This window comes from Macaca fascicularis, chromosome 3 (assembly GCF_037993035.2).
Source record: "Macaca fascicularis isolate 582-1 chromosome 3, T2T-MFA8v1.1".
Lineage (NCBI taxonomy): Eukaryota > Metazoa > Chordata > Mammalia > Primates > Cercopithecidae > Macaca > Macaca fascicularis.
In genome coordinates, this window is record NC_088377.1 from 149,450,093 (window position 1) to 149,475,000 (window position 24,908).

General features: G+C 38.7%; 2 protein-coding genes across 4 annotated transcripts in view; one reads left to right on the top strand and one right to left on the bottom strand.

Moving 5' to 3' along the window:
• DLD (dihydrolipoamide dehydrogenase) overlaps window positions 1–16,340 on the top strand; it is a 51,776-nt gene extending 35,436 nt beyond the window's left edge. Inside the window, exons 10-15 of one of the 2 annotated variants that reach the window (XR_012432789.1) lie at window positions 266–436; window positions 748–937; window positions 1,397–1,534; window positions 2,481–2,570; window positions 2,665–2,854; window positions 14,450–16,340. Coding sequence is in view for 1 of the 2 variants with exons in the window: in XM_005550508.4 (XP_005550565.3) it covers window positions 266–436; window positions 748–937; window positions 1,397–1,534; window positions 2,481–2,570; window positions 2,665–2,730 (655 nt within the window). In the remaining variant the exon portion in view is untranslated. Of the gene's footprint in view, window positions 1–265; window positions 437–747; window positions 938–1,396; window positions 1,535–2,480; window positions 2,571–2,664; window positions 3,439–14,449 lie in introns of those variants that run through there. The other variant, XM_005550508.4, reaches the window with a different exon arrangement.
• The window catches only part of LAMB1 (laminin subunit beta 1), an 89,384-nt gene continuing 71,728 nt past the window's right edge, over window positions 7,253–24,908 (bottom strand). For both annotated transcript variants that reach the window (XM_005550509.5, XM_074035803.1), the window contains exons 25-34: window positions 23,076–23,445; window positions 19,895–20,079; window positions 18,387–18,628; window positions 15,201–15,404; window positions 14,375–14,519; window positions 12,450–12,657; window positions 12,105–12,246; window positions 9,610–9,786; window positions 7,675–7,834; window positions 7,253–7,547 (exon numbers count right to left, since the gene is read on the bottom strand). In XM_005550509.5, the coding sequence (XP_005550566.3) occupies window positions 7,411–7,547; window positions 7,675–7,834; window positions 9,610–9,786; window positions 12,105–12,246; window positions 12,450–12,657; window positions 14,375–14,519; window positions 15,201–15,404; window positions 18,387–18,628; window positions 19,895–20,079; window positions 23,076–23,445 (1,970 nt within the window). In that variant the 3' untranslated portion in view covers window positions 7,253–7,410. The remainder of the gene's footprint in view (window positions 7,548–7,674; window positions 7,835–9,609; window positions 9,787–12,104; window positions 12,247–12,449; window positions 12,658–14,374; window positions 14,520–15,200; window positions 15,405–18,386; window positions 18,629–19,894; window positions 20,080–23,075; window positions 23,446–24,908) is intronic.

Below are 24,908 nucleotides of genomic sequence, written 5' to 3' on the forward strand. Positions count from 1 at the left end.
TTAGCTGGATGTGGTGGTGTGCACCTGTAGTCCCAGCTACTCAGGAGGCTGAGGCAGGAGAATCTCTGAAACCTGGGAGGTGGAGGTTGCTGTGAGCTGAGATTGCACCACTGTACTCCAGTCTGGCGACAGAGCAAGACTCCATCTCAGAAACAAAACAAAACAAAAATGTCATCAACAGTTGAGAAATAACTGGCCTTAAATTTCTAAGCCTATCAATTTATGCAGATGTGTATTTAACATTTATATACTGTTTGTTATCTAGTATTGAAGCTGCTTCTGGTGGTAAAGCTGAAGTTATCACTTGTGATGTACTCTTGGTTTGCATTGGCCGACGACCCTTTACTAAGAATTTGGGACTAGAAGAGCTGGGAATTGAACTAGATCCCAGAGGTAGAATTCCAGTTAATACCAGATTTCAAACTAAAATTCCAAAGTAAGTTGGATAATTGTCTGCATTTTCAGTAATTTTAAAATTTATTTCAAACAATATTTTGAAAAGTAAGATTTTTATGCTTAGAATATGTATTGGCTTTGGGGAAGAACAGTAAACTTACAAAATGTAAAATAAAAAAGAACTGAATTTTACTCAGAGATAAGAAGCCGAATTCATAGATTTTTGAAGAGCTGCATTTGATACATTTTTTGGTGACTTATTTACTGGAAACTTCTGTTACCATGATGTAACTGAAGATAAGTAGCTGTGCTTTCAGAAATTCATTGTGTTTCTTTTGATTTCTGTGGTAGTATCTATGCCATTGGTGATGTAGTTGCTGGTCCAATGCTGGCTCACAAAGCAGAGGATGAAGGCATTATCTGTGTGGAAGGAATGGCTGGTGGTGCTGTGCACATTGACTACAATTGTGTGCCATCAGTGATTTACACACACCCTGAAGTTGCTTGGGTTGGCAAATCAGAAGAGCAGTTGAAAGAAGAGGTAAGTCTGAACATGGGTGGTTTTACGCCAATGTGTGAGTTGTGCCAATGACACTGGTGGTTGAGAAACAGCATTTTATCATTAGGCTAATGTATTTAACAGCTGTGAAATATAGTTTAGCTTATATATTTTTTCCCTTGTTAGCATTATAAAGAGATCATTCACAGATTTATCAGCAGTAATTGAGAGGAGGAGAAGTTGCTTATATTAAAAAACTAGTAATTCCAGATTTTTTATATTTGGCTTTGAAATATAACCAGATGGACAGACATTTGTATTTGCTTGCATTTGTGCCCAAGATATATTTCATTAACCAGTCTTTTGGTCTTTCCTTCTATGTGCTTTGCGAACAATTGCCTTCTTGGGATTTATTTTCTGAACAAATGGTAGATGATGTTACTAATTGGAATGAACTTTTCTGGCACTTACGTAGATTCTTTTTTTCTGACTGTCACACAGGGTATTGAGTACAAAGTTGGGAAATTCCCATTTGCTGCTAACAGCAGAGCTAAGACAAATGCTGACACAGATGGCATGGTGAAGATCCTTGGGCAGAAATCGACAGACAGAGTACTGGGAGCACATATTCTTGGACCAGTGAGTATTATAAAACCAGAGAAATCCCATTAAGATTTCTAGAAAGCATCACTGTTTATTAATTATAAACCGCCTGGTGTTACTCTGAGGTTGCTCATTTCCAGCAAAACTTTGAATATGGCTCTCTCTACATCATTTCTAGAAGAATACCAGCAGCACTCTCACAGTCTTGCTCACTGTATCATCTACTTTCTGTCCTGCAGCCAAGATTCTCTCTTTAAAACATATACCAGATTATGCCCCTGAAAGTCTTCCAGTGGTGCTTTTCAACTTCAGATTGTTACATCCAGGGCCTCACTGAATCTGTTTGTGCCTACTTTTCTGACCTCTTCTTTTTCTGCTCTCCTTTACTCATTAATTCCATGTCACATGGGCCTTCTCTCATTTTCACAACAGGCCAAATGTTTGCATTTTAGGGCCTTTGTGCTTAAGGTACCCTCTGCTAAACTCTTCTGCCTCCAGATCTTTGAATGGCTGGCTCCTATTGTTCAGGTCTCAGCTCAAATGTTACCTCCTAAGGGAAGCCTTTCCTACCACTGAGCCTAAAGTATATATCTTTCTTATAGATATCTCTTGTATCTGATGTAACAATAATGAGAATAGAATATTTGAGTGCTGTGTCACTTTAGTATACATTTTGTTATTTTTACATAAGCTTTGTGAGATAGGTGCTGTTATTTTTGAGGTGAAGAAACTGAATGAAGCACACAGAACCAATGAATGGTTAAGGTAGTAAATGGTAGATATGAATTGAAGGCCCTTTGGCTTCAGAGCCCAAGCTCTTCAGTGTCGCCTTTTCTGTTAAGCTTTTCCTGACTTTTCTTCAACTGATAGACAGATTTAAGGCGTTTTTAAGATCTAAAAGCTTCCTCTGTTAACCATTGCTATCCTATTAGCATGTAGTTTTTACCATGGTAGCAAATTTACTTGGCTTGTTATTTTAAAGGGTGCTGGAGAAATGGTAAATGAAGCTGCTCTTGCTTTGGAATATGGAGCATCCTGTGAAGATATAGCTAGAGTCTGTCATGCACATCCGGTAATTATTAACAACATATAGAATTGATGGTTGCCTAAATTTTCTTCTGGCCCACAAATACTTGTTTTTTAATTCTAAATTTCTTCCCTTGCAGACCTTATCAGAAGCTTTTAGAGAAGCAAATCTTGCTGCATCATTTGGCAAATCAATCAACTTTTGAATTAGAAGATTATATATTTTTTTTTCTGAAATTTCCTGGGAGCTTTTGTAGAAGTCACATTCCTGAACAGGATATTCTCACAGCTCCAAGAATTTCTAGGACTGAATTATGAAACTTTTGGAAGGTATTTAATAGGTTTGGACAGAATGGAATACTCTTATATCTATATTTTACATAAATTTAGTATTTTGTTTCAGTGCACTAATATGTAAGACAAAAAGCTACTTATTGTAGCATCCTGGAATATCTCCGTCAACTCATATTTTCATGCTGTTCATGAAAGATTCAATGCCACTGAATTTAAATAGCTTTTTTCTCTGATACAGAAAAGTTGAATTTTACATAGATGGAGTTAGAATTTGATATGTGAACAGTTGTGTTTGAAGCAAAGTGATCAAGTTATTTTTAATTTGGTTTTCACATTAGAAACAAGTCAGTCATTCAAATAAGATTCAAATGTCTATAAACCAAACTGATGTAAGTAAGTGGCTTCTTACTTGTTTTATTTAACCCCTGAATTCTTTTAGTTTAGGGGTAGAATTTATGTGTTTAAGAGCTTTTTAAGGTTCCATTGTTGTCTACAACTCTGAAGGGTAATTACATAGTTATCCAAATTAAGAGAGTCTATTTACGGAACTCAAATACGTGGGGATTCAAATGTATTACAGTGGGGAATGAAGATACTGAAATAAACATCTTAAATATTCATTTACTGGTTATTATGAGTACGTGTTGAGATGGTCGTAGTTTTTTTTACGACTACCTCTAGTGTATATTCTTATTTAGTAGGCCTGAATGCATCTTTATTTTCATGTTATAGGACAATATTAAGGCATTTTAAAGGTCATTATCCTTTCATCTATTTTAGAGACACCTACTAAATGTTTAATATATACTTTTGGAGAAGTATAACATAAGGGAGTCTTTAATCTGTGTTTTCCTTGGCTGGGTAAATGACTATTTAAAGAGTGGTATAAAATTGGATGTGTGGTGTTTAAAATGACCATGTCCTAAGGAAACTTAAGTAGCAAAGTACTAAATGCTAAGTAGGCTTTTGTATATTGTAACAAATTACTAAATGCTAAGTAGGCTTTTGCATATTATAACTAAATTTAAGAATAATTCAGATTAAGTAGTTCTGAAATTTGGTATAGATAGCATAGATTGTCTCATGCTCATTATGAGTGACATAACGACCCTGGATTCTGTTACATACTTCTAAAGAAAATTGATAGTTGTCTAACTTGGCTGAACACCAACTCCAAACTCTGTCTTCTTTGTAGGTGGCAGCAGCTGAAATCTCTTCTCAGTTGTTTTAGCTTTACCTATGCTGCTGGAAGTCTTTCCCATGCAAGTGTGTAGTTCAGGGGTCAACCAGAGTTTGGGCAGAAGTCTGCCCCTTCTGTGCCTCCTGTTTTTTTGGGGTTTCCCCTTCATGTTCCAGCTGTTGTGGTTGCCCCATATTCTGCCCTCTGATCCTTAACCAATAAAACTTGGCTTCTGTTTCCCCCTCAAGTGAGAACCTATTAAAAATGAGACATTTAGCCAGTGCTGTTCACTTTTTAAGTGCCAGCTCCCCTCTACTTTCCACCTGTTTGTAGTTGTTTACAGTGCCTTTAGTTTTTCCTAAAATATGTTTGTTCAGAGTTTGCAGTTGCGATCAGCAGGAGGGTTGGTCTGGTATCTGTGTGCTACTTTGGCATTATTGGAAGTGAACTCTGCATCTTTTTAAAAATTTGAAATCCCAGTATCATGTGAAGTGCTGTTAATGTAAATACCAACATATCCCTTACTCAGGGGAAAAAAAGTTTTTAGTTAGGGAATAGTGAAATATAATTTAATATGGAATCCTAGCTGTAGAGACACAAAACAGTTAAATCCATCTTTAAGTGTTTACATTCAGTATGAGAATGCAAATCTGGGTGGGGAATAAAGTCCTAAGAATAAAACAAGTTTTTTCAGTTACTGTTATCTACTAAGCTCTCAATATTTTCATAGCTTGTGAAGAGTGAGATTAATTGTCCACTTCATTGAACTGATTAAAATAAATTCAACCGGCTGGGAGCAGTGACTCACTCCTGTAATCCCAGCACTTTGGGAGGCCAAGGTGGGCGGATCACCTGTGGTCAGGAGTTTGAGACCAACCTGGCCAACGTGGTAAAACCCCATCTCTACTAATTAAATATAAAAATTAGCCAGGTGTGGTGGCAGGCCCCTGTAATCCCAGATACTAAGGAGGCTGAGGCAGGAGAATCACTTGAACCCAAGAGGCGGAGGTTGCAGTGAACTGAGATCATGCCACTGCACTCTAGCCTGGCGACAGAGCGAGACTGTGTCTCAAAAAAAAAAAAAAAGTAATTTCAAAGTGAGATCTTTAATTGTTTAGCTGAAAAGGAATGGAGAGTTTCTACTGTGTTAAGTAAAATACTTATATAATTGCTCTAGTAGATGATGAGATATGACAATTTTGCTAGTTATTAGGATTTTTTTTTAATTAAGTTCTGGGGTACATGTGCAGAACATGCAGATTACATAGGTATACATGTGCCATGGTGGTTTGCTGCACCCATCAACCCATCATCTACACTAGGTATTTCTCCTAATGGTCTCCCTCCCCCACCCCCATCCCTGTGTCCATGTATTTTCATTGTTCAGCTCCCACTTACAAGTGAGAACATGTGGTGTTTGGTTTTCTATTTTTGTGTTAGTTTGCTTAGAATGATGGTTTCCAGCTTCATCCATATCCCTGCAAAGGACGTGAACTCATCCTTTATTATGGCTGCATAGTATTCCATGGTGTATATGTGCCACATTTTCTTTATCCAGTCTGTCATTGATGGCATTTGGGTTGGTTCCAAGTCTTTGTTATTTTGAACAGTGCCTCGATACACATATGTGTGCATGGGTCTTTATAGTAGAATGATTTATAATCCTTCGGGTATATACCCAGTAATAGCATTGGTGTGTCAAATGGTATTTCTAGTTCTAGATCCTTGAGGAATTGCCACACTGTCTTCCACAATGGTTGAGCTAATTTACACTCTCACCAACAGTGTAAAAGCATTCCTGTTTCTCCACAGCCTCTCCAGCATCTGCTTGCTGACTTTTTAATGATCGTCATTCTGACTGGCATGAGATGGTATCTTATTGTGGTTTTGATTTGCATTTATCTAATAACTGGTGATGATGAACTTTTTTTCATGTTTGTTGACTGCATAAATGTCTTCTTTTGAGAAGTGTCTGTTCATACCCTTCGCCAGTTTTTTGATGGGGTTGAAGTTCTTTGCAAAAATTTTCTCCCATTCTGTAGGTTGCCTGTTCACTCTGATGATAGTTTCTTTTGTTGTGCAGAAGCTCTTTAATTAGATCCCACTTGTCAATTTTGGCTTTTGTTGCCATTGCTTTTGGTGTTTTAGTCATGAAGTCTTTGCCCATGCCTGTGTCCTGAATGGTGTTGCCTAGATTTTATTCTAGGGTTTTCATGGTTTTAGGTCTTAGGTTTAAGTCTTTAATCCATCTCGAGTTAATTTTGTATAAGGTATAAGGAAGGGATCCAGTTTCAGCTTTCTGCATATGGCTAGCCAGTTTTCCCAACACCGTTTATTAAATAGGGAATCCTTTCCCCATTGCTTGTGTCAGGTTTGTCAAAGATCAGATGGTTGTAGATGTGTGGTATTATTTCTGAGACCTCTGTTCTGTTCCAATGGTCTGTATATCTGTTTTGGTACCAGTACCATAAAAGTGACAAATTAATTGCTTTGGGCCAGAGGAAAGTTACTGACTTACAGCTGTTTACATAACTTTTGTCCAGGCCCAGCTTCAGATGCAGCTGTGTTGGATGTGTGGGTGGTTGTTAAGCAGTCCACAGAATAGTTTTGCTCTAAGAGTGTGTAAAAAACACATAGGGGCTGGCCTTTTAATACAGCTAGTTAGGCAATAAAGTTGACATGGGCCTGGCAATTACTTCCTTAGATTAGTTGCAAAATCACACAAAATACAATACAAAAGCTGAGAAATTAGGGCATCATTCTGTGCTCTGTAGTAGCATTGCTCAATTGGCAAGAGCAGTATCCATAAATTCTGGCCTGATTTAATTGAAACCTGCCCCTCAGTAACCCTGCTCCTTTTCTAGGCAGTAATGATTATAAGCCCTAGTTCATCCTGCTGATTTTCTCATTCCTCGAGCAAGGAATACTTAGAGGAGTTTTGATGGTTGGAGCAACTCAGCAACCATTGAAACAGTGATGGTAGCATAGATATTTGTCCTCCTTAACCTCAACCTGGGAATCCCACTGGGGGAATCCCACTGGGAAGGTGACTGGGGGGAGGGGAGTCAAGGGTGTGGAGTTTTGGAGGATGTTTACCTGTCAGATAAATATAATAGCTTGTTCATAGACAACATAAATTAGGGTCTTCATGGAGGCAGTAAACTTGTTTATAAATCCAAGTTTACCGTGAAAAAAACATTCTTTGCTAAAGGGATTCATCAACAATCAGTAAAAGTAACAAGTACACCAAAATATATATACAAAAGCACTGTACTTTACTTTATTTAACTCCATACAAAATGTGATTAAAAAATTAAATAGGTGATGAGTTTTATTTTGAAGATCATTAAGTCAGTTTTTAAAATGTAGCTGTTTTACCTTGGTCACCTCAGCCGTTTTATATTCTCCTTTGTTACAAGCACGTGCTATAAACAGCAACTTTCTGGCTTATATCCTTAAGGAGTGAACGGACTTCTCCTTCCAGTCTTGCTAATTCTTGAGCTTTATCTTCTAAGTATTTTTGATTGTCTTCATATTTTCTTTCTAAATCTGGGGATATATATATAAAGTCTGAGCAATTTATACTATGATGATCTCAAGACAAAGTGAATAGATTTTTCACTTTGAAATAAACTATCGATGCCTTAAATTTAAAATAATTAAAAACAAGACCCACCTTTGAGCAGTTGCAGCTTGCTGTTTGCTTGAGCTAAAAGAGTTTTTGCTTCATTTTGTAGCATTTCAGCTTTCCTTCTGGCATCAGCTGACTCCTCAGTTTTTTTGGCAATTAAATTTTCTACTTTTTTATATTTTTCATCAAGTTCACCATCTAAAGTCTGTAGTTCCACATTTAGACAGAAAGAAGTGGTAATGTTAGTGTCAGTTTAAGAGCAATAGTATAATCATGGCATGCATTCTGGATATTCAGGCTTCATTAAGTTATTCACTGGTAATTTAAAATTTTATCTTCAAACAGTGGAATTGAATGCAAAATAGACATGATTTTAAAGAACATTTCAAAAAATTCCGGAGTTGCAGCAGGTCCTTAGGGCTAAGTCCTCATTTTCTTGATTATTACTTTTCTATAGAAAATTGTAGCATAATTGTATTGTGAATTAGAGAAGTGCAGATTTTTCAAAAGTAAATTAGATATTAGAGAAGCCCATATTGAAATGGAGGCCCTTTGGATCTTGACTAAATTAGGGTTTGTGAAGACTTGCTTATAAGGAAATCAGAGGAAAAAAATTAAACAAAAGATATAGGAAGGAAAGGTGAGATTGTAGCATATGCAAGAAGTGAGTGAGGAGAAGAGAAATGGGGTGTGGGGTTGGAATGCAAATTATTCTTTTTAGAAACTGTTCAAATAACCATTTATGGAAATTTCATTTCAAGAGGTTTTGTTTCTTTCTATTGTGATAAAATGTTATTAAGCAAAATGTCCTGAAGCAGAGTACTTGAGAAATTTGTGCCCTCTACTGCAGGAAACCACACAAACCACAATAGAAAAGACAGCTGTCTGATACTGTGGCAGTGAACTTTTCTCATTGTTTTGTTCTCTTCCCCAACCTAGAGAGAGGTAGTGAGGTTACTCTTATGTAATGCCTGAAAAGCTACAGTAACTTCCAGGAAAATTTTTGAATAGTAGGGAGTTATATACTGAAATTAGGTCCATAAATGCAGGCGTCCCCAGCCCCCAGGCCTACGGACCAGTTAGGAACTGGGTGGGCAGGCAAGTGTTATTGCCTGAGCTCCAGCTTTTGTTATCAGTGGTGACATCAGATTCTCATAGGAGTACGAACCCTATTGGGAACTGTGCATGCAAGGGATCTGGGTTGCACACTCCTTATGAAATCTAATGCCTGATCTGAGCTGGAACAGTTTCATCCTGAAACCATCCCCACCCCACAGTCTGTGGAAAAATGGCCTTCCAGGAAACTGGTCCTTGGTGCCAAAAAAGTTGGGGACTAGTCATTTAATGGTTTTAAGCCCCACCCCGCCACCACCAAGTTTTTAAAGCATTATTTAGAAACTAAACATGTGTTTCAGTTATTACATGGCTTCTGATTAAACATTTGGGTTGTGTGAGTTTTTCTCTGCAAAATACAGTGCCTTCCAATGAGAGGTGAGAGGTTAATTTAAAATGTGTCTCAAAGAGATAAGATTTGGTTTCCTACTACCTGTTCTCTGTTCCAACCTGCTTTTAAAATATTCTCAAATGGCCTGGTAATTACTCTGCCATGAAGAATTTAATTGACTACAGCAGAGAAATACAAGTTCAATATGCCTGGTTTTTGTCAGTATAGTTGTTTGTTTTTTTTTTTTTTTTAAATAAAGCCTGTTTTAAGACTTCTATCCCTAAGTTAATTGCATTCTTCTAAACTCTTGTCCAAGTTTGGATTTGAGGGCATAAGTCATACTTATTAGATACTTCCATATTCATTCCCATTCTTTTCCATCCACACTTCTAAAGACTGCTGTTGCAAAACAGGTCATTTGATGTTTCTGATGAATTCTGTTTCTGTTAGGTCCATGTCCCTTACTCTTAAGGCAGGCAAGGAGGAGACTGGTGGCTCCTTTAACAGCATAGCCCTGAAATTAAAGATTTACGTACCTTCTTAACATCTTCTGCGCTTTGCTTCACAGTATATACTACTTTTTCAATATATTCTGCCTCCCCAGAGTTTTGGGCAGCTTTCCGCTTAAGTTCCTCCACATTCCTCTCTAACTCGCTGATGCGCTGGGACGCGTTGAACAAGGTTTCCTCAGAAGCTGCAGTTTCAGACTCAATCTAAAAGTATGTCAGTTTTCCAGCAAGCCATTAGTTTAAGAAATTGAATTACTATGAGTACAAGTTTGGAGGAAGATTTAAGTCTGCTGTGCCATTTTGCTCTAGACCAAAAGAAGTAATTACTAAAAAGAATATTTCAGGAAAAGTTACACGAAGTGTCTAACTTTAGTCTTTGCTACATTTCATATATTCACTTCATTCTTTTGGTACTTCTGCTGATCTGAGATGGATGGAAAGTTTTTTCTGACAGTAAAAAACAAAAAAGAAACCCACCCCCCCAAGGAGCATGATGTGTTGAGAAAGCATTTTAAGGACAACTGCAGACTTTGGCTAAAGAACATTCACAAATAAGCAGCTGTGTGAAGAGGGGTTTCCATATATAAATTTCCAGCTTACTGTGAGTGGGAAAATAAATCTTAAACTCTAGTAGTGGAGATTTCAGCTAATTACTGAAGAAATGGAGACTAGGGATGTTCTTTGAATTTCTATAGAATTGTGAGAAGATGTATGGTCTGGGGACATTACAGCTGTAAACTAAATACTCAGTTATTTAGGGAAAAAAAAAAATTGGGCAACTGGTGAGGATCCACATCTGATCTCCTTTCAAAGTAGAATCAATAAACATTGACTTTTAAAAGCTAGCCAAAGTAAGCAGGTGAGCCCACGACAAAAGAATCAATTTCACTGAGCACTCAATTTTTCTTTAAAATGATATTCAAGGATGGGTCTAATTACATAGAATTAACTGAATAACAATACTGTCATAATGAAGTTAATGGGATCAGTATAGACATAGGCTAAAATTTGTAAATATTTCAAACCTAAGGACCCTTTAATTAGAATAACATTCTTTGAGTGAATTGCTTCTGATAAGCTTTCATGAACATAGTTCAGTTAGAGGTTCTCTGTTTCTTATTGTTACAAACCTAAAACACTTCCTGCCCTCCAGGGCCCCTGAAAAACAGAACCCCAGTTATTAACTTGCATCATCAAGCCACATATCTCACCTATAATTCAATATTTTCTAATTTGCTTTTCAGAGCAGTTTTTTTTCAAGAAACAAGGTCTTGCTCTACTTCCCAGGCTGGAGTGCAGTGACTGTTTGTTTACAGGCATGATCATAGTGCACTATAGTCTCAAACTCATGGCCTTAAGTGATCCTCTCACCTCTGCCTTCCAAGTGGCTGGGACTACAGGCACACACCACTGCACCTGGCTTTCAAAACAATAATTTCTGTAGTCACTGACATAATATTCACTAAAATATTAACGGCAAACTGAGAAAGTGGAAAAACCTAGAGATCGAAAACATCAAAATATTTATAAGTCTGGTGGGAAAACAATTTTTCTAAACTTGAACCAATAGCCTGAAGAAAAAGCCTTATTGATACTCAAAATTTAAGGAGGAAAATGGGCAGAATTATTGACCTTTATTTAACTGACAGCAATACAATAGGGGAAGACAGGTTTTTACCAACTAATGGTAAGAAAAGCATGTTGAAAATTCATCTTCCCAGGTTTTAAACACATGGAGGATTGGTCTGAGAAGGCTGACAGTGCTGGGTATGGGAGCATTTAATTTCAAAGTATATTCTGAGAACATGTATACGGATTAGATAACTCATCAATTTTCTTCATTTTTTAAAAACTCGTAAAGTTGGAAGGAAAAAATTAACTTTTTGAGAAACAAAAGAATTTAATGGAATTATGTTTGCATTACTTCTTTTAAGAGATAGAGGATTTTTAGAGCAAAGTGCTAGATCCCTATGAAAAAGTATTCCTTATAAAAAAAAATTAAGTTTTCCATGCATTCTGAATAGAATAGATATAGATTGTTTAGCTATAAGCACTCTATTAGGTTCCTCTAGAATTGGGTATTGAAAGCAGACTCACTGTTCTCCAGTAGTTTCTAAAACTGCTATATAGTAAAATGTTTGATCACCAAAATCTTGAGACATTGGCTTTAACCATATAAGCTGCTTTATAACATCAGGACAGTTTTCTAAAACTATTATACTTCATACTACTGAACAGAGTACATGCTGTTTCCTCAATGAATAGGAGTGTTTTTATTTTTTTGAGACAGAGTCTCTGTTGCCCCAACTGGAGTGTAGTGGTGTGATCTCAGCTCAAATGAAAACCTATCTCCACTTATTTTTAGCATCCATGCTAACGGAGTAGTTCAGATTTATTACAATTAAAGGAATCCTTTAATGTTGAGTTGTAAGAATTTTTGTTCATAGATAACAAATGTACTTTTCTGGTAAAAGTGTGTATGTAGCTGTTTTCCCATACATGTAATGATTGTGTATGCTTACCGAAGTTAGCAGGTTCTGGGTTCCTTGAATGTCTTCATCTGCTTGTTGAATTGCCTTCTCTGCTGCGACCTGGGCCTTTTCTGCTTCTTCCAGAGCTTCCTTTACCATATCTGCAGTGACTTTAACATCTGTTGCACTTTTGCTGGTAAAATAATGAGACAGTATATTGTTGTTGAACTTGAAAAAAGTCCTCTCAGTGTTCTTTTCTTTAAAGAATAGCCTTCCTGAAATGACCCAGAGAGACTCGCATAGGTCATTCTTAGAAGTTTCACTGGTTAAAGAGATACTTTTTACTCCATGATAGATACACAAAATAAGCCCCTTAGATGCCATGTCTTTAGATACCTTGCTTTTTTAGCTTCTTCTAACAACATCTCAGCTCTGGCAATGTCAGCAGCACTCTGCTGTAGAATAACCTCTACTTGAGAAAGGCTTTCAACTCGTTCACGTATATCTTCTGTCAAGTTCTGTAATTGCTGTGGGGTGCTAGGCATTTCCATTTTCAGTACTTCATTAGCAACTGCTTCAATGCTGTCCAAATCAGCACTATCCTCTGTGAAAAGCAAAGATGTCCCCAAAAAGAGGTGAAAAGAATAGATGGTTCATTCATTCAACCACTTACTGGTCATGTATGGACTAGCACGGTGGGGTTACCAAGAGACACTAACTTTCTGTTTAAGAGTTTATAATCTGTCTGGGGTTTTGGGGGAAGATGAGACCTACACACACAAAAAAGTAACTGCAGACAATTGAGTACTACTAGAATTTGTTTTAGGCTGGGTAGTGAGGGAAACCTTCGTGGAAGATGAGGAGCTGATTAGATTTTAAGGGCTAATAGAATTTGAAAGAAGAAAGGATAGTTCTAGGTGGGGAGACAGGAAGGGCAGAGCATGTCACGGGAAAGTCTAGCAGAGTGAATCTGAAGATTGTGGAAAACCATAGAGGGCCAGGGCTTAAAGCTGGGACTTAAAGGCAATGATATCTTTTAATTGAGGGTGGACAAATAGCTCAGAAACTTGTGAATGCAGATATAGAGATTCGATATTTCTTACAAATTATCTAGATTCAGGAAATTATAGAAAGGGAGAAAATTATAGACGGAAGAGAACTGGGGTAGTGGGTTGTTAATGAAGCCAAGGAGTTTCAAATGTGAAATGTGGAAAATGGTGAAAAAAAAAAGTTTATGAAGTTAAGCTTCAAATATGTCAGATCCTCATTTACTTTCGAGCTTTATGTTTTAAACTACTGAACATAAAAATGGACCCTAGAGGATTTATTTAAATAAAATATGTACTCGAATGATGGCTTCCATGGAATATTACCAAAATATCCTTAGCAAATACTGTTGACTTCTTATTAGCCATGTCTTTTTTCTTGCTAACAGAATACTGATTTTCTTCAGGCACCTGCCTCTAAGGTAAAATTATCAACCCAGCATTAAGTCTTTATTAGTTTGCCAATTACTGTAATCACATTTCCATTTTCCAGTGACATTTATGCATTGGCATGTGACTTATTTCTGGCCAGTGAGGTTTATAAGGATGACTGCTTAAAGGCTTCTAGGGAAGACTTCCTCCTTTTTAAAAAGATACAAGAAATAGGTGGTCTTTTCTTCCATTATTATTGTTTATCTTTATATGATGTCTGGAACTTTGGCAGCTAACTTGTAACCATGAGGAGCTAGAGGCAAAGCCGATATGCTTAAGATGGTAGAGGAGAAAGATGAAAAGTATGTGGGTCGCAGACCCAAGAAGCTATCTTGCTACTGGATATCTTATTAAGATGGGAGATAATAAACATCCTTTTTGATTAAGTCCCTTTCACTTGAGTTTTCTGTAATTTGTAGCCAAAACCATCTTTACTGGTAACGCTTGAACTGTAACTAGCAACACTCTTAACTAACTATACATATAATATCCTGTAAATAATAGAATTACAAAGCTTTGGGGGCAATGCCAAAATAACAAACTCTACTTCTTTAAGGTTAGAGATTACTATACATAATCTCTAACAAATTCCAAATTCAATTTTCACTGTAAATATTTGACTTTTAATTGGCTGAGTATCCCATCAGGTGTGTCTGTATCTGCATAACATTGGAGAAAGTTATTTGATACACATATATAAGTTTAAGAAGTGGAAACATTTAATACATGGACATTTTTCTTATTTGGAAATGTCAGTACACTGACAGAAATTGATTTTATCTAAAATGTAAACAGAATCACACAGAAACAAATGTCTAAAAGTAAAATGAAAAAATTTCTTACGGGTCAAAAAGTTTCTGATTTGCTTGATTAGATTTCTCAGATCCTCATTGCTCTTGTCCATTTTTTCTTTGGTAGCATTTGTCTTCAACAGAATGTCTTCAGCACTCTGTTTTGCCTCATCTGCCCTCAGTTTTGCTTCAGAGACCTAAATGTGAAGAATAAATTACCCATGGAAGACTTTCATTCTTTCTGAAGGAGACCAGAATATTGGAAATGGCCCAGAAATGATGTTGAAAAACTGTTACTTGGAATCATGTGTCTGGGAAACAACTTTCTCCCATTCAACAAAGTATTGTGTTGTTACAGACTGCAAGTATTCAGTATAGAGATTCCTAAACAGTGTTCTTATATAAATACAACTAGCTTTTAAAATTTTTCAAGTTGTTTTTAACTCCTGGCCTATAAAATAGTCCTGAGTCTTGTTCTCAGGTACCCACATAAATACTTAAGTTTGTGTGTCACTTTAGAAGAATAAATGCTCAGTTGCTTAGTATAGAATTTTTGTCATACAGCTGGATGTATTTATAACCCTGGAGTCAGATAGGTAAGATGGCTATCTCAAATTATCCAGTATAAGATTTAAACATCTTGCACTAAAGCATGTGTTATTCTCCTCTGAGTAAGGAAAAAGCAAATTCTTTATCTGTAAAGAAAATCTCCTCATCTCTTTCTCTGACCTCACAGAAACATGAACTTTCATATTTGATTATGATATGCCCTTTTCATTTCAGTTAGCATTTAGAATTGATTTCTCCCTTTCAGATCCTCTAGTCCACAGCTGAAAGCAAACATACATGACAAAAACTGAGGACATCCACTAAATTACCATCTTGGAGAGCTGTTCCACTTCAGACAGGGCACTCAGGACATCTTGGTCCAAGTCCATGGCTTTCTGCCAGGCGTTGTGTGCAACAGTAACCAGACCACCACAGCCAGGCCCCCCACACTTCTTCTCTCCTTCATCAGTTCTGCAGTTTGGCCCGCCACATTCAGTCTCGGAACAGGAGGCCCCTGGGGGTGTTCCACAGGTCTGCAACAAGCCAAGGATCAGGCACAATATTTCAGATAGTGAATCTGCTGCAGCAAAACAGCTGTGCAGGGCCTGGGTGGCCCCAGAGAATGTGTAGGTGGTTCTCAGTAAGGGTGCTTGAAAACAGTGTTTGGGAGACAGAATGGAGAGGGGAGCAAAGAGTTTAGGAATAAACTAACCTGCTTGTTTCCAAGGAAACAATAGAAGTTTACAACTCATCAGTATCTTCTGCCCAAATGAGTTAAAATACTATATGAGCTCTGCCCAGGATGCAGACATCTGCTATATCAAGTTGAATTCTGCCAATGCAAGGGCCAAGGAATGCCTTCCTTTTTTTCTAACCAGTTAGATTAAAAGAAAAAGCCATTGTGAACCATCTCTGGGGCCAGCACCAGCATCATGTTAACTCCTCCGGTAAATATGGTGACATAAAAGACCTATTACCTAGCCTTTTAGTAACTTCCCATCTTGTTAGGACTGGATCATTCCACATAAAATAGCCAAGAATAGGTCAGATGCAGTCATTATTGAAAGAAAGTAGACAAAGGAGAGACTGCAGAGGAATGCTGTAGTTGTAGCTGAAGGAGGATTTGTTGGCTGGTGGGATTTGAGCAGGGGAAGTGGGAAAACATTCCACATGTTAAAGAAAACAGTACAAAGGAACAAAGGTAGATGAAGCGTTTCCAAATTACCACCCCCCACAGCCATCACACATGCATAGAGTCCTCCTTTCTTACCTACCAGAACCTCTCAAAGATCACCACTTGGTCATGGCATACAAATGCAAAGTGATAAATTATAATACAAGTGCGCTATATGATAGAAAAGGCTGAGCAGGAAGAAAATTGCATTTAGAGCTGTTTTGTGGAAATGCTCATACTGAAAAGAAGCCAAAGATTTACTGCAGTGAAAAGCAGTTAACAGAATATTCCCAAACAAGACAAGGAAAATATTGTTTTAAAAAAGTACAAAAAAGCAGTTTTTAAATAAATACAATCAACTCTTTAGCCTAATAATTTTGAGATAATTATAATCCCATTATATCTCAAATTACAACTAAAATCATTTATCTGGCTTACAAAAACACAAAAAGCTTCAGAACATAAAGTGTATTCTGCAAGCTATAGAACATGAGTCTTAAGAACAGAAGTGTTTCTTTTTAAAAACCATCTGACAGCACACGTAGAAGATCTGTTTTGTTTCAACAGACGGGGCAGACATGGGGGATGGGGGTGGGAAACCAGCATGGCTCTAGCTAAATATCCACAAAGATACAGAACTAGAAGTACCTGAAAAACAAAAGGACAAAAGTCTCTCGACACAAGGAAATGGCAGTAAAGAACTTACAGAAAGAATTCTCACAGGATCATTAACAAAGACAAAAACACAGTAAGAGACCTGAAGAAGCTGCTAATCCCTAGGTAGTTTACCAGGTGGAAAAGCAAGCATAGGGAAGGGCACGCATTTGAAAGGCCAGAGGAACTCCGAACCCCACCCACCGCCCATGCACCTCCCTGTTGCCCACGGAGATGCCTCCAGTTCAAGACAAAAATCCTTTAGCATGCTTAGCTGCTTCTTGTAGGTCACAGAGAACTTGTTTGTGATGACTGATTTTTTGTTTTTAAAGGAATCAATGCTGCAAGGAAAGATTGAGAGAACTGGCATTTTATGCTTAATAACTTTGTCTCCTGTTAGCTGCAATTTACACATTGCTCTAGGCCTTCATTTTTCTTTTTTCTTCATCTTTTATTTTTCCATTTAATAAATGACAGATTATTTGCTCCCTGTTTGCTATAAAGTTTCAGAAGATAATGAGTATGAAACCTAGCAGGCATCAATAAACACTGTCTTATATTGTGACTAATACTGTCTATTTCAGAGAAAGTGAGGATGAGAGGAGGGAGGAACCATCACTAAGACAAAGCTGTAATGAAGTTTGAACTCTTCTGTGCCTATGTACCTTCCATCTTTAACTTTCTCTGTGTCTCTGGGCTAAGAGAACACAAACCTTTATCTATAAAAAATACCCTCCAAATTATCTCAGATAGGTATCCTTCCTTGAAAAAACAGGAAGGAAGAGGAAGAAACAGGCTCAGTTAGGCTTTTTTGGGGCCTTCTGCCTGATTTTCATTAAACTCACAACTCAATTTCATTTGGCTCCAGAGTTACTTTTTAAAACTTTCTGGGAAATGAATCTACTTTCTAGGCTGGTTTCAGGGTTAATCTTCACCAGGTAAAGTTACTGGAACAAAGGAACATAATAGCTAATACCCTTGAAAAAATTCTTTTGCTCCCTTTAATTTTTAACCGAAGCCCCTTCTAGAATGATTCTGATTTCCTACACTGAGATGGGTTTTATATTTCAAATCAGAACAAACTAAAAAAGGAGTGTCCAAGCTGGGTATGGTGACACATGCCTGTCATCACAGCTTCTCAGGAGGGTGAGGTGGGAGGATTGCTTCAGCCTAGGAGTTTGAGGTCAGCCTGGGCAACATAGCGAGAATCCATCTCTTAAAAAAAAAGGGGGCGTGGGGGTGGGCAGGGGTGTTAGCCTGTAATCCCAGCACTTTGGGAGGCTGAGGTGGGAGAAGGATTGCTGGAGACCAGGAGTTCAAGACTAACCTGAGCAATGTCGTGAGACCCTATCTCTACTTAGGAAAAAAAAAAATTAAAGAAATGTTCACAGTGTAAAAAGGATCAAGTTTCAGTGCGATGTCACTGAGTAGCTAAAACAGAATGGGAGACCAGTCACGATTCATTCTTTAGTTGAGGACCAGAGAAACAGAAGAGGGGAGGGCTGGAAAACCATATGCTGCTGTTTTTAATCTTTCTTGGTTACAGATAGCCCATTCCAGGATCCAGAGACCTCAGCCTAGGAGTTTCACTCCTGCTGATTCATTTGCAAACTATTATAATAAAGACAAAGGATAGTGTTTTTTTTTCTCAGCACCATAGCAGTAAGGCCACACCCCCAAACCTTACCATTTCGGCAGCGGCTGAAAGGTCTAGGCTTTGCAGCTTGCCTGCCAGTTCATCAAGGAGGCGAGCCTGCTCCTCTTGTTTTTCCTTGAACTGGGATTCTCGCTCCATCATCACATCTTCTACTCTGTCTCTCATGAGGGCTGACTGTTCCACAGTACTGTTGGGTTCTGCGGTGGAGGCATTCACCCTCTCCTCTGCCTCGAGAGACATCTGGAAATACTTGGTAATGCTATCCAAGGCACCTACGGTAGGAAATGAAATTGCCCCCAGTTAACCTCATCATACTAGGCTTCCTCCCCAAGCAGTGTCTATATTTGATGTCTTCAAGTCCTACATTTACTGTAAGGTTTTAAAATTCAAGAAAAAATATTTATGAAATACAGTTTTCAGGAGCAATGAATATGTTTTGTCCCATTAGCACCTACTCCAGCTCTGGAGTATGGCAAACATCTGGGTGAAAAATGAAAAATTAAGAAAATCATGCAATCTTGTTTCCATTCACAAGCAAACATCCAGTTCTTTATAAATAGCTGGTGTCAGGCAGCCTGAAGATTATATGACCAGATGACTTTTCTCAATCTTTTATTCAGATCCACTCTAATGACTAATATAGTAGCCCTCCATATTTGTAGATTCCACATAATGTGGATTCAACCAACTGTGGATAGAAAGCATTTGGAAAAAATGGTTGTACCTGTACTGAATGTGTACAGACTTTTTCTTGCCATTATTTCCTAAACAATAACGTATAACAACTATTTACATAGCATTTACATTCTATTAGGTATTGTAAGTAATCTAGAGATTATTTTAAAGTATACTGGAGGGAAAAAAAAAAGTAAAGCTGGGTATGGTGGTTCACCTCTATAATCTCAGCTATTCAGAAGTCTGAGACGGGAGGATCACTTGAGTCCAGGAGTTCAAGATCAGCCTGAGCAGCATAGCAAGAGCCCATTTCTTAAAGAAAGAAAGAAAGAGAGAGAGAGAGAGAAAAAGAAAGAAAAGTATATAGGAGGATATGCATGGGTTATATGCAAATACTATGCCATTTTATATAACGGACTTGACCATCTGTGGATTTTGATTTCCTCAGTGCGTCCTGGAACCAATCCTCATGGATCCCAAGGGATGACGGTATTATATATAACAGCATGATGTGTTTTAGCTTTAGTCCAAAAGCAATCATGCATAAAACAGTATGGGTAGTTGGATAGTATGATGTAACTACTAACTGGAGGGAAAAAAAAATCAGGAAATGGATACCATTCTGATACAACTATTGCCATTCACTCTGTGAGACCTTTGCTGTGTCCCTTAGATTCTCTGTGCCCAAGTCCCACATTTGTAAAATGGGGACTTTGATCCTCATTTGTGCCAGAAACTGGATGAGCAAAGTTTTAAAATTTATTAGAAAACAATTTTTTTTTCCAAAATTGCTATATTAAAAGGTTAGACATATTGTTAAATTCATCGTCTGGGACTGAGTATTTGCACCAAAAAATGCTCACCCCGAATATCTGAGTTTTTGATAAATTCCAGTTGTTCAGCAAGTTCTTTCACAGTGTTGTCTAGGCTTTCCGCTTCTGTCTGTAGAGAATCCAGTTCTTTGGCTGTGCTGTTGCTTTGGGAAGTTGTGTCAGATAATTTCACTTCTACTTGAGCCATCATTTCTGTAACATCTTTAATCAGTTTCCTGTAAAGAGAAAGTTAAGCTTACATAAACCCAAGGGAGGACTTTTACATTTCATATTTTCTACTAGTACTGTATCCATTACTAATTTCAAACCAATTCAGTAATTTGTAACATTTCATCTCTTTCTAAGTGCTAGTTTTATTTTCCTTATAAAAGATTGTATTAAATCTGACAATTTTTCTTTGTTCAGACTTAAGAAACACAGAAATACCACTCAGCTGAGTTGTGGCAGACAAGCCATTTAAGGGATTCCAAATTTCCGCTGTAACATGAGCACAGGTCAGAGTATGGAGTTGCGGCTCCATTCGCAGGCAGCTTCAAGCCCTTACAGTCGTAAAAACTCAAGACATAAATGACTCTGGTATACAGTTAGGCCTCCCAGCCACCAGCCCAAAACATTCTTCCCTAAGCCTGTCTCCTTCAAGAGGGAACATGCAGAGAGGAAGCCCTATAGCCCACCACAAAGACAACAGGAGCCAGCTGTATCAGCTTTCATACACTCCTCTCTTCCATCAGAGGAGCCTCCTCCTTCTACCAACAGCCTTTTTATTTTTTAAAAGAAAATAGCATCTACCAAGAATGAAATAAGAACATTTAGCTGGCCGGGCGCGGTGGCTCAAGCCTGTAATCCCAGCACTTTGGGAGGCCGAGACGGGTGGATCACGAGGTCAGGAGATTGATACCATCCTGGCTAACACGGTGAAACCCCGTCTCTACTAAAAAATACAAAAAACTAGCCGGGCGAGGTGGCGGGCGCCTGTAGTCCCAGCCACTCGGGAGGCTGAGGCAGGAGAATGGCGTAAACCTGGGAGGCGGAGCTTGCAGTGAGCTGAGATCCGACCACTGCACTCCAGCCTGGGCGACAGAGCGAGACTCCATCTCAAAAAAAAAAAAGAACATTTAGCTTTCACGGTATTTAATTTGGAATCTAAACTGCATTTTGTTCTGTACTTTCAAACCTACAAGGCCGTACTTTTGACATCTATTTGTATATTACTGTGTACATAGTGTGTATGTGGGCATGTGTGTGCATGTGGGAGTGTGCTCCAGGTGGGTGTGGGTGGGGTTGTTTGTGTATCGTAAATAAAGTAATATTTGAGCAGACTTTACCTCTGGGTATTATTGGTTCACCTAATTGAATATAATTGTCTTCTTGGGGATATAATAGTATAAAAAACCAGGAAAATGTAAAGATGCTGAAAGGTTGGGAGCCATTAGAAAAATGACATGTAAGGCTGAGATAAAACCATAACCCAACTCAAAAAGTAATTAAAGGGATCGTTTGAAATGGTAGATTAAATTACATTTCAATGCCTTTTCCCTGAGGATAATGTACATAGTTTCTTTTTTCAGTGCTTTGCTTTTATTATTTGACTCACAGAAGGCTTTCATTTCTTCTCAGTTCTCATAAAATGATACAATTTTTTAAAACAAGCAAATCTAACATGTTTTAAAATAAGGCCATTTTGGTTCCTAAAACATGTATCGTTGGATAGTATGTTGAAAAAAGAGTAATGGAACTAGTTTCCCTGTGATTATTACAATCTGTCTAGTTAAATGAATAGTGAGGGTAGAAACAGAGCTGTTTTGGGAATGTAATCTCTCTTCTGGCAGGCTCTCAAAGGACACCAGATTTTTTCTTCCTCCCAGAGGTGCGTAAGACCCAGGCCAAGAATCATTTCCTAAATGGGCTTGCATTCGGACCACGGCCTGCCAAAACTGTGATCTCTGCACATTAGGAGGCTTAGTCTTTTCAGTGAGGTAAAATGCCTCATTAAATGCATTGTCGCCCTGCATCAGACATTTTCTAACACTCTGGCCAGCCACATGGTCTTGGGCATAAAACCCGAGGCTTGACATCAAGGTCCAATTACTTTAAATCTAGGTCTAGGAAAGACTTCCTTCAAGTTGCTGTCTTCTGCTACTCATGTATGGTATGAGATGAAAAGTCCCTCTGGCTTCTTAGAGATGCTGATTAAAGTCTCATCACACACACAAAATGTTACTGTCATTTTGTAATATAAACACCTCAGTGTGCAGGATTTAACTATGAAGTGGTCCCCTCAGGCCTAGATGGTGAGTCTGCAGTGAAACCATAGCATCTAGGGAAGCACAGATGCCTCATACCCTTTCCTGTTTTTGTCCTTTAGCACTTAGGTTTTATTGTGCTGTTTTGGGGGTTCCTTTTTGGCAAAAAATAATTTGGCAAAAGGAATTGGGATGTTTAGGGGCAAGAGAGGGGAGGCTGGGAGAAAGGGTAGAAAAATGATCCTTGAGAAGTTCAGCATCACTCAGCTCAATTCTTTAGGCTTCCACTAACAAACACTGTCCAATCAGAGGGAAAATTACCCAGAGAAGGGGTGGGATGAGGACTTTCAGTGTAGAGCGGCTGTTATAACTAGATGAATGAAGCACTGGTCTGGTGGACTAATGGCAGAGAAGCAGAAAAAACTTGAAGTAAGGAGTCTTACTTGAGGTAATGGAATTTCCCCCATAGTAGCAATACTTAACAATTTATAGATTTTTGCAATCCTGTTGTCATTTTATATATCAATCCTTTCATTACTGCATAAGGTAATGGCATATATTATCCTACCCCTTCTCCACAGGAGAGAAAATACAGGCTCAGGAACTGAGTCAACCAAGTTCACAAGCCTAGCATCAGAGCCAAGACTCAGTTATGGATCTTTGTCTTCTAAATCCAGCATGCCTCCCATTTTACTGACTTAGAACATGATTTGCAAGGAGGAGCACTGAGTATAATGCTTGCATGTTCTGTACTGCAGCCTCCAGAAGGCTGGTCCCCATGGATGTGCCAACATTCACTCACCCAAATGCCCAGTCAAGACTGCTGGAAAATAAATGGCTCAGAATGTTTTCACCCACAGGACTAACCAAACCTCCTGATGGAAGCACCATGCCAGGAAATCTTTGCTGTTTATTCATAAAGCTGAAAAAATATTGTGAGTTATTCCTCTGGCTCATTAACTACTTACTCTGCTTCCTCAAAGAGATTCCCAATGTTTTTCAGTGGCTCTGCTGCGGGGCTCTGCGCCAGGATGTCTTTTATCTCGCTGACTTTCCTCTCCACCGAGTCCACAGTCTCACGGTAAGGCCCGATCACACCACTGATCTTCAAGGCCTTGGCTTTCTCCAGGAATCTGTGTGTCCTGTTGGTCAGCTCAGCAATGATCATGTCCCAGAGAGCAAAGCACTGGTGGCAGGGTGTGCAGTCAGGGAAGACCCCCGAGTACCCTCGCGTGCACTTGTCACAGCGTGGACCCTCAACACCCTCCACGCAGACACACTGGCCCGTGGACTGGTCACACTGTGGCGTCTCAATGCCCCTGGGGTCACAGTCACAGGCTAGAAGGGAAGAAGCAATGCTAGCTGATCTACTTGATCATGAACCTCAGTGACAAGATGTGTCATTTAGAATCCTCATTTCACTGTGAAAATGGGAAGGTGTCAACCATCGATGACAACTGACCAGCAGCTCAGGTAGAGACTGTAGCAGCTTCTTGTAGCACATGCGTGACTTCAATGGTTGCTAACCCCTTAGCAGTAATAATACTTTAAACAGAAATGTTTTACATGAATGACCCCATTTAACTCTCACAATAACCCCATGGGATAGGTGTTATGATAATCACTATTTCCCAGATGTGGGAACTGAGAGATTAGAGAGATTACGTAACATGCCTCAAGTCTCACTGCAAGGGAAAGGCCACGCCAGGACTCTGATTCAGTTCTTCGCAACTCTGGAGTCTGTACTCATCACCTCTGTTCTGCCTTTGCCTCCCCCTTACTAGGATTTCCCTACATACCATGTCTGTACAAACAATCCAGGTTACATCCTGCTAACATGCCACCTGGCATCGAATACATCACAAATGAGCAGCTCCTAACATACCTGACTCTATTTCGCAACAAAACATACTTGATGAAATGCAGTAAACGTGATCAAAACAAAACAAAACAAAACCCAAAGGAATTCTAAGTATCCAGTTTAAAGGCTTTTAACTAAGTATAATCTAACTTGGGGGTGTCTGCCATTGTGATGACCACTGCCAGTACTACAAGCAGAGATCTTGGGAGCCGTGCAGTCTCAGCCTCTCACAGACCCAATAGGGTTGGCACCTTATGCAAAGCCAAATGGCATAGGGTAAAATCACATGCCATACAGGACAAAATCTGTTCTTGGCCAGTAGCTGTGGCCGAGATTACTTAGCACAATGGCTGTGCCCTTGAACCCTGGCTTAGATCCCCAAATTTCAGGTGACCAAATCCTTTTTATGTCAACATCTGACATTTAAAAGTATTTATATAAGGTTTAAGTAACAAAAGGCCTTATACTAACATCTTATCACTGGGCTTCCACCCATTCTGGCAAAAGGTAGGAATACATAAAGTAATATACTATCTTATTTCTCTGACTGGATTGTGGACTCCAAGGGCAGGGGCACATCTTAAACGATTTTTCCTTTTTCAGCATCATGCAATCAGAATCCAGACGTCTTTGCCAAATGAAGCCCTAACCTTATTTTAGTCTAGGCTTGCAAGGACACTTACATAGCTTTATAACAGAAAATAATCCTCCTGAAGTGCAATGTCAAGTGTGGCAAAGCACAACAGATTCATGCTTTCTCAGATTTTTTTTTTTTTTTTTTTTTTTGAGACGGAGTTTTGGTCTTGTTGCCCAGGCTGGAGTGCAATGGCACAATCTCAGCTCACTGCAACCTCCACCTCCCAGGTTCAAGCAATTCTCCTGCCTCAGCCTCCCGAGTAGCTGGGATTACAGGCATGCGCCACCACACCCAGCTAATTTT